We start from the raw sequence: 10,033 nt of genomic DNA on the forward strand, positions 1-10,033 counted from the left end.
ATAGGTCAGTTATTCCAAAAGTATAAGAGGAAGAAACAACATAAAAGGAAACTGCAACATCAGAGAAACAAAAACCAGAACTTAAAGGTAGAAATTTATAGGGACTTCATTCATGAGAAGACTACTGATTCACTAAAACTAAAATTATAATATCTATGAAATCCAATCTCCATATAAATCAGTGTCAAAATATGACTGAAATCCAAATGAGTCAATATTTCTGTTGAAATGAATAAAATTAGAGCAGATGTGAGTCAACTAAAAGCATCTGTCATGCATGTCCAGTCAAACTAACTTAAACAGGATTGAGTTATGTGCACCTTTAACACCAAGCAATGTTCAGAACAGTGCACATGGATGAGAATTTAGTAAAGGACTTGGGTAGTTTGATTTCTTTCTTAAATTATACATGTTTGCTTTGAACTGTATACACTGCATTGTCTGTTCTATTTGTGCTAGAAATGAATGGCAAAGATATAAACAATTTATAAGAGCGGTACATACTGAGTGGTTTCAAAACCCTAGAGATTAATGAATAATAAATAAAGTCAGGCCTTTTGTTAGTACTGTAATGCTTCAGTGTTTAGGTCACATATGATTATTGTGCTAATGTCATTTTTGGGATGAAATGGTTATTAAAATCACAGCATATTTCCAAGAGTTTCACTGAATAAAACAGAGCCTGATTCCACTGCCATTGACTTTAGCAAGAATGGGGTAAAGCTCTAATTCAGACAAACCGTATTGCACTATTTATATTTTAAGGATGGAGAATATGGAACAAAGGAATTAACATGATTTGTTTACAGTCCCAGAGAAAGTCAGTCTTGGAAATTTTTGTTTCTATTCTGTTATGTCTGTTATATGTTCTATATGTTCTATATGTTCTATTCTATTCTATTCTATTCTATTCTATGTAGCTGTGCCACTGCTCTTACCCTCACAACACCTGTGAACATCTCAAGAGTTGCTAGACAATATGTTTTGCATGTTTCACTTATTTGGTTTTCAAAGATGGAACAATGCCTGAAAGACTCAGGCATTAAGTTGGTTTTTGGACTGGGATTCCAATTACAGGGGGTTTTGCTTCTTTGCTTTGGATTGGACATGGAGTTTGTCTCATGGAATTGTGAAAGGAAAAGTGAAGAGTAATTTTTGTTTTAACTGAAGGAAAATGTTTTGCTGTGGTCTATGTTTTTATTGCCTAGCTGAGATCAAATGCCTGCACACTGTGCTTGCCACAGAGCATGGAGACACTTAAGGTGGTCTTCAGGCCCAGTGATTTAGTGAGTTCCAACACCCACACAAACTTTACTTCTGTGAAGGGCAGCTCCACTGTGCTTGAGAGTCCCAGTAGTTGAGCTGTCAGCTGTAGCCTGGATCCAGATCACTGAGCATTTTCAGGCTAAAGATGGGCATCTAAAATTCTATTTGAGATACTGCAGACAGTGTAAGTAATTCTGGGGAGACTAGCAATCCTTTTGATAGTTCAACATGTTAAATAAATACGTAATTGGTCTTGTGCTATCTAAAGTTTCCGGAGTTCTGGTAATTTCACGTCTAGTTCTATGGCAGGCTTATAGTCTAGCCAGTAGTGACTGAAGACTATAAAATGAAAACACATAATTTTCTGCCGCAGAGGACCCTTGAGTTCTTAGCCAGCAGCAAATCATAGTTGCTGCTCTAATTCAGCAGGACACTTTTTTCACCAATCAAATGCCTACAATCTCTTCAAAAACATGACTTTCGTTTCATGCAGGTACAAGCTGCTCAATTCACCAAGGCTCTGCAATGCCAATGCAGCTGGTAATTCTCGATTTGCCTGCTGACACTCACACCACAACACAGAATCTCAGAGTTGTTTGGGATGGAAGCAAATTTAAAGATCATCTTAGTTCCAACCCCCCCGGTCAAGAGCAGGGATGCCACTTACAAGATCAGGCTGCTTAGGGCCCCATCCAATCTGGCCTTGAACACTTCCAGGGATGGGGCACCCATAGCTTCTCTGGGAAACTTGTTCCAGTGCCTCACCACCCTCGGAGTAAAGAATTTCTTCCTCAGCACCTAATTTAAATCTGTCCTACTTTAGTTTAAAACTGCTTCCCTTGTCCGATGACTATCGGCCCTTGTAAAAAGTCGCTCTCCATCCTTCCCCAGACAAAGAAGAAGCCGAGTTTATTCTATTTTTTAACATGGTTTTTTTTTCCCGCCTTAGTTTCCACGCGGGACTACCTTCTTTCCCTGGTCCCAGCGCTGCCCGGTCTATCACACACACTCCCAATATCCCCGCTCTCCGCTGCGGCCGCGCCGCTGGGCTCAGCACAGCGCCGCTCCGCTCCCTGCCCGCTGCCCGCGGCGCTGCCGCAGCCTCCGCGGACGCGCCCCCGCATCTCGCCCGCCCCCCTCCCAGCCGAGCCCGTGACTGCTCCCCGGCTCCGGCCCTTCCCGCGGCGGCGGAGGGGGAGTGTCCTGGGCGGCGCGCACATCCCAGCCCAGCCCAGCGCGGCGGCGGCGGCGGTGGCGGCGGGGGAATGGGCAGCCGCGGGGAGGAGAAGCGCCGGGCGGGCGGCGGAGCGGGCGGGCTGCCGGGGCGCAGCCGGCGGCGGCAGCGGTGGCCGGGCATGGGGCCCCCGGGCGGTCGCGGCAGCTCCAGCGCCCGCGGCAGCCTGCAGGTGAGGGCCGGGCGGCGGGAGGGGGGGACGCGCCGCGTCCGGCCACCCGAGCCCGACTTCGCACGCAGCAGCGAAATTGGCAACAAATTGGCAAAAAAAGCACAAAAAAAACCCAAAAAAACAAACTAACAAACCAGACCGTGTATACGTGGATATGTTTGTTGGGTCTTTTTCTCCCCAAATATCAAGGCAGCCGCGAAAAGTTTATATTTGTTGCTGCTGCCGGCGCGGGTTGTGGCAGAGAGCCGCGGAAAAGCGAACGGGTGATTAAAAAGAGGGGAAGGAGGAAAGATTTCCTCCGTGGGTACGATGCCTGAAGTTACTTTCGGGGAGCTCCTTTCCATCTGTGCCTAGTGGGCGACGCGCTCGCCATCGCGGGCAAGTTGCTCCGCGCAGTCAGTCCGTCCCTCCGCTCCGCGGCTCCTCCGCGCAGCTCGCCTTGTCCGCCGGCAGCAGAGGGACAGCGGGGTGGCGCGGCGCTGGCCGGGGACCCGTGACGGCGGGGCTGGAGCCGCCGGTTCCGCGGCCGCGGGAGGCAGGGACCCGCCCGGAGCGCGGCACCTCCGCCGGGACCCCCGCGGGCTGCGCAGAGCGAGCGGCGGGACCCGTGAACATGCGGGAAAAACAGCTTTCGGGACGGGGCTGGGGGTCAGGGCAGCGAGGGACGCGTTTCGCATTGCTGCTCTGGAAGGGGAGCGGGGCGAGCAAATGTTTGGGGACGTGCAAGGGGATGCCCCGGTTTGGGATGCGCCTGTGGTTGGGAGGAAAGGTGCCGCTGGTGAGACGGGGGAGAGCCTGGGGCGGGGGCAGGAGGGAAAATGGCATGTCGGGCACAAGTGCTGCTGGGACGCGGCGGGGAGGCACGGTGCCCCCGGGCCATCCTGGCAGTTCGTATTTGCCGTGGGGGATGCAGCTGGTGTTGCCTGGAGGGTACAGATGCCTATGCCCTGGAACTAGCTGCTGTACCGGGAGGATGGTGGGGAGAGGGAGGATGGCTTCATGTTGCGGATGCAGCGCTCGCTGCTCGAAGTGGCAGTGGGGGGAGGTAGTGGGTGGGGGGAGGCGCCAGCCCTTCCTCACAACCCTATGCTTCTCTCTTCTCAGCACTTGCTCCTCTTCCTGCTCTTCGTTGGGCCTTTCAACTGCTTTGCCAGTTACAGCCGCGCCACTGAGCTCTTCTACAGCCTCAACGAGGGGCTGCCTGCTGGGGTGCTCATCGGCAGCCTGGCCCGTGACCTGCAGCTCCCAATGGCTGCTGGCCAGCACCCTGCATCTCTGCAGCCCCCACTCTCCTTCACCCTGGCCTCCCATGGCCTGGGGGGACAGTATGTGCAGCTGGACAACCGCTCTGGAGAGCTGCACACCTCAGCTGTGGAGATAGACCGGGAAGCTCTGTGCGTGGAAAGCAGTGGGGCCACCATCTTCGGCGGATCAGCTGCTGTCTTCTCTTCCTCCCCCTCACCAGAGTCATGCCTACTGCTGCTGGATGTGCTGGTACTGCCACAGGAGTACTTTCGCCTGGTGAAGGTAAAAATTGCTATCCGTGATGTCAACGACAATGCTCCCCGCTTTCCTGTGCCCCACATCCGTCTCTCGGTGCCCGAGAATGCACCTGTGAACACCCGCCTGGCGATCGAGCACCCTGCCCTGGACCCCGACATGGGCACCAATGGTGTCCAGACCTACCGCCTGCGAGATAACTACGGTGTCTTCACCCTGGATGTGGAGGAGAACGAGAACGGGGAGAGGACTCCCTACCTGATTGTTATGGGGGCACTGGATAGGGAGACACAGGACGAGTATGTCACAGTCATTATCGCTGAGGATGGGGGGACTCCTCCACTCATGGGCAGTGCCACCCTCACTATTGGCATCAGCGACATCAATGACAACTGTCCCCAGTTCAACGACTCGCAGCTCAACGTCACCCTTTATGGGAATTCCAGCCTAGGGACACACGTGGCTACTGTCCACGCGGTGGACATCGACCTTGGATCCAACGCCCAGATCACCTACTCCTACAGCCAGAAGGTCCCCCAGCCATCCAGAGATTTGTTCCATCTGAATGAAAGCACAGGAGTAATCACGCTCTCTGCTAAAGTTGATGGGGACACTCCAAGGCTACACAGGCTGATCATACTGGGCAACGGTCCTGGCTGTATTCCTGCCGTGATCACGGTGCTGGTGACCATCATCAAAGTCATGATGAGGCCACCTGAAGTTGTTCCTCGTTTCATAGCTAATGAAGTGGAAGGGGTGGTCTACTTAAAGGAACTTGAGCCTATCAACACACCTGTAGCATTTTTTACCATCAAAGACCCCGATGAAAAATACAAAGTCAGTTGCTATTTGGATGGTGATGGGCCTTTCAGGCTTTCACCGTACAAGCCATACAACAATGAATACCTGCTGGAGACCACAAAGCCTTTGGACTTTGAGACACAGCAGCTGTATGAAATCTCCGTAGTTGCATGGAACTCGGAAGGATTTCACGTCAGGAAAGTTGTCAAAGTACAGGTTCTGGATGACAATGACAATTCACCAGTTTTCTCTGAACAGCTGATAGAGTTGTCCATTGAGGAAAACAATGTTCCCAATGCTTTTTTGACCAAACTGCATGCTACTGATGCTGACAGTGGAGAAAGAGGGCAAGTGTCCTATTTCTTAGGTCCTGATGCCCCTTCCTATTTTGCTTTAGATAAAACCACAGGAGTTCTTACAGTTTCCACCCAGCTAGACAGAGAAGAAAAAGAGAAATACAGATACACTGTCAAAGCAGTAGATTCTGGATTCCCTCCAAGAGAATCAATAGCAACCGTCACCATCACTGTACTGGATAAAAATGATAACAGTCCAAGATTTATCAATAAGGATTTCAGCTTTTTTGTGCCAGAAAACTTTCCAGGTTTTGGTGAAATTGGAGTTATAAGTGTCACAGATGCTGATGCAGGGCAAAATGGATGGGTTGCCCTTTCAGTTCTGAATGGAAGTGATATTTTTGTTATAGATACTGGAAAAGGAGTTTTGAGAGCTAAAGTCTCCCTGGACAGGGAGCAGCAAAGCTCATACGTGCTGTGGATTGAAGCAGTTGATGGCGGTGATCCTGCCCTGTCTTCTACAGCAAAAATAACTATCCTTCTTCTGGACATAAATGACAACCCTCCTTTGGTCTTGTTTCCTCAGTCTAATATGTCTTACTTGTTAGTCCTTCCTTCTACCCTTCCTGGCTCTCCCATCACCGAGGTCTATGCTGTCGATAAGGACACCGGCATGAATGCAGTCATAGCTTACAGTATCATAGGAAGAAGAGGCCCTCGACCTGAGTCATTCAGGATTGACCCCAAAACTGGTAATATCACCTTGGAAGAGTCACTGATGCAAAATGACTATGGCCTCTATCGGCTGCTTGTAAAAGTTAGTGATCATGGCTACCCAGAACCTCTCCATTCCACTGTCATGGTGAACCTTTTTGTCAATGATACTGTCAGCAATGAGAGCTACATCGAAAGTTTGTTAAGGAAGGAGCCTGATATCAGCGTAGAAGAAAAGCAGCCACAAATATCCATAGAGCCTGCACACAAAAAAATGGAGTCAGCATCCTGCATGCCTACCTTGGTAGCTCTTTCAATAATAAGCTTGGGTTCAATTGCTTTAGTAACAGGGATGGGAATTTACATTTGTCTAAGAAAAGGGAAAAAGCATCACAGAGCAGATGAAAACTTGGAAGTACAAATCCCATTGAATGGAAGAATTAACCTGCACATGTTGGAGAAGAAACCAATGGAGATTTCTAACATTTGATGTTTCTTTGTGTATAAGTTCAACATCAGAAAAACCCCGGATGACACTGAAACACCTAGCTGTAGGTTGTATTGACAGAGGTTGCAATGAAGGACTGCTAATTTATAACTTAATAATATTATAATTGTAAATAGCTGTTTACAGTTTTTTAAATTCAATTTCAGTGTACAGCTTTTTTATGAAACGTTAGTAACTAACAGCTAGCACCCTGAATATAAAAACATGGACATCATTTCCAGCATTCATAAATCAATAAGGTCAGTGAACATAAAAAGGGTGAAGGTAAGATGATTCTTTTAAACTCAAGTTTTAAAAGTCTTTTTAACCACGAGAGGGCATCAGATGCTCCTGAGCAGGGAACTGTTCGAGGTGCTGTCCATGAGATAAACAGAATATATTTTAAATATATTGATTTTAATATAAAATACCTATTGGCATACAGACATTTAACCACTAAAAAAAAATTTTAAAAAAAAAATGTCTGTCCCAATGTATGTATAATAAAAAGAATAAATGTGTTAAAATGCACTAGTAATGAAAACGAGAATGTTTTATTACCTCACAAGTAAAGCTTATACAGTAGGATAGAAGAGGCATTAACAAGAAGTGCAATTCCTGTTGAGCAAGAATGCAAGATATTGTAATGAGAATCTGGACTGCTGTGACATATCATTCATTTTATTCCAGATTCCACTCTCATTATCATTTGCTTCAGCAATCAGCTGGTCATTTTTATGGAAAAATTATATTTAATATTTCCTAAAGCAAATAATGACAGAACCCCATCCTCATCCTCATAAACATGCCAGATGCAAGGAAGCAAGGGAATCTCTAAATCCTTAGTTGTCACCAAAGTGGTGGTATTTTTTTTTGTATCTTGAGCAATCTGTCAGTAGTGCTCCATCAGTTTGGTTGTGCAGTAGATTTTTGTTACATGTTACTTCTGGATCTGATCTGCCAGATGAAAACAAAAATCACATTCTAAGGAATTGTAGGACTTTTTTTATTCTGACTGTTGCTCCTTTCTGGATTAGTATTTCATGTGAAAGATCTTGTTTCTGACTTTTGGCGACCATTCCTGGCTCCTTTTCATTGGCTTTGATTTTGGATTAGATCCAAAATCTAACTTGTAAGACTGGTGACATATTTTCTTGATAATTTATTCTTTGCTGTATCCTCTGCAACAAAGCAGCAATTTTATCAGTGATGTATTACTTTCACTTCATTTTAAGAGCTGAGAACTATCTTTTGTATGATGATTGCATCAAATTTCTCTGTGTGAAAAGATAAATTAGTGTTATGCTTAAAAGTTATTATTTTGATTTCTCGCATCATATGTCTGTAATGTACCAAAAGTGTTTATATGTCTGCAAATTAAAGCTATATATTTTCATAATACTTATTCTCTCTCTCCTAGAATTTTAATTATAAAACTAGATATTATTTTGGTTATTAGAAATGTTTTTTTCACAAGTTCTTAGGTACTGGCTATCTTGTGCGACATGTCCTAATATTTCACAAATTAGTACACTTCAAAATCATTAATGATAGTTTATGCTGTGCTTCTTGAAATTACCAGCTGTATGTCGGCTGATGTAAGTGGTGAGGCGTCTTGTACCTGCTTTGAAAGTAGGGAATACAATTTAGGCAGTTTTTGATTTTTCTCTCTGTGACTGGCACATTACCTTGAACCTACTGAAATGTTAGGGCTTCTAACAGATACCGGTGTACTTAGTCAAAGTAACAGTATTAGCATAATACCCATAATTTTGCCATCCTGGCTATAGGAAAAATACTTTTTTTTTTTTTTCAGGTTAGAATATTTTCTGTTTGGGCATGATTTGATAGCTGTGTTTCATGAAATTTAATTCAGCTTGTCAGTGCTTTGTGGTCAATTACCTCTTTTCCTTTATTTTCATCTTATCAAAATGGTATGCATCCCTGAAATGCATTTGACACGAAAAGAATTTATTCCTTATCTCTGAAGAAAAATTGCATTATATCTTGGGAAACAACTTCTCTATTAGAGATACTCTTTTGCTGTGGTGATGAAGCTAGATCCTCTGCATTTTTCTCTTCAGTAAGGAGGCAAGGTAACTGAAAGACAGGATTCTTTTCATTGCTCTTCTCTTATTTCAATTAGCAGTCCAATATATTCTCCAGACAGTGTAAACAGGAGCAAACCTAAGACTGAAGAAATGCAATAAAAAAATAATCCTGATCTTTAAGTGTGTGGTCATATAACACTGGGCAGATACTTTTATTCAGGTTCGACAAATACATAGTCTTGACCCTGTTTGATTAAGCTTTGGTTAAACATGCTGTTCTTGTTCCTTTTTTTTTTTGTTTGTTTGTTTGTTTAGATGAAGCATGTTCCTAATGCACAATAAAATGTAATGTTAAGAGCCTGTTAAAGCCAAAGTACTGCTCATGAAGCATTTCACTCCTGATTTTCTACACATTTAAAGAAAATGGGCTTAAAATCACACCTTCAGCCATACCAACACTTACTTGAGCACAGGAATTTATACTGGATAAGACCTCATAGAACACATTTTTTGCCTTCTGTAAGTAGCCTTTCTGTGCATAATGTCCCTGAAAATGATAAAATATGCTGTAAGTTGGGTTTTTTACTCCATATTTTGTGTTACTTAAAAAAAAATACAACTATTAACACCAAGCATAATAGTTAAACCTGCAATGTTGAGCCTAACAATGATTAAAAAACTACAAAACAGGAGTTTTACATTCATAGAATCTGGGAATTTCTTCCTAAAAAATGCTCTTTCTCAGCTGTAAAATTCTTGATACTAGCTGTATAGCAAACATTTCTGTGATGTTTCTGTTTCCAAAGTACTCCTTACTGAAATTCCTTTCACATGAAAACACATTTTTAATGAGTATAACTGAAGTAAATTAGACTCAGATATAAAAGGCCTATTTTATTACCACCTTGTGCAATGCACTTGCCAAAATATATGCAAATCTTGTTGACACTGGTAGTTGAGCTGGCACAAAAATAAATGTCTCATTCATTTACAGTATCCACTGATCAATCTTAAGAGTGGGTGCCCTTTGTTCATTTTTATAAAAAATGAGATTGTTTTAAGTTTTGTATTGCCAAAGTCTCCTGAACTTGCTATGCAAACACTTTTTCATTAGAATTAACAAATTAAAAAATGAAAGACAAGAAATGGGCAGTGAGCCCAGTAGCAGTGGACAGAGAAAATCAGTCTTCTCTTTCTCCTTTGTTTTATTCTTTTTAAAATAATTCTTTGAAGTTACTGTTTGGATGCAAAACTAGCCTAACACCTGACTGAGTATCAATAAAGGATGAGATGTAAAAGTGTGGAAAGGGAATTAGAGCTATTTGCTTTTTCTTGTGTCAAAACTCAGGAAACAATTAATCTTATGGTAATTTATTTCCACTTTTCAGTATTAGGGTTCAAACATGCAACTATGCCACAGTCCCCTGAGGAGAATGTGAAAAGCTGCCGCTCTCTTAGCAGGACATCCAAGGAGAGGTACGGTATTAGCAAAAGTTGGCCTCCCTGACAGCA

General features: G+C 44.1%; 1 protein-coding gene across 1 annotated transcript; it reads left to right on the plus strand.

Annotated features, from left to right (window-relative positions):
• Window positions 1-2,539: 2,539 nt before the first annotated feature.
• Window positions 2,540-7,871, plus strand: PCDH20 (protocadherin 20). Its single transcript, XM_086881108.1, has 2 exons — window positions 2,540-2,672; window positions 3,777-7,871. Exons 1-2 carry the CDS (start codon window positions 2,622-2,624, stop codon window positions 6,471-6,473), a joined length of 2,748 nt encoding a protein of 915 aa, XP_086737234.1. The 5' UTR covers window positions 2,540-2,621; the 3' UTR covers window positions 6,474-7,871.
• Window positions 7,872-10,033: the final 2,162 nt, after the last annotated feature.

This window comes from Cyanistes caeruleus, chromosome 3 (assembly GCF_971803275.1).
Source record: "Cyanistes caeruleus chromosome 3, bCyaCae1.hap1.1, whole genome shotgun sequence".
In the NCBI taxonomy this organism is placed as follows: Eukaryota; Metazoa; Chordata; class Aves; order Passeriformes; family Paridae; genus Cyanistes; species Cyanistes caeruleus.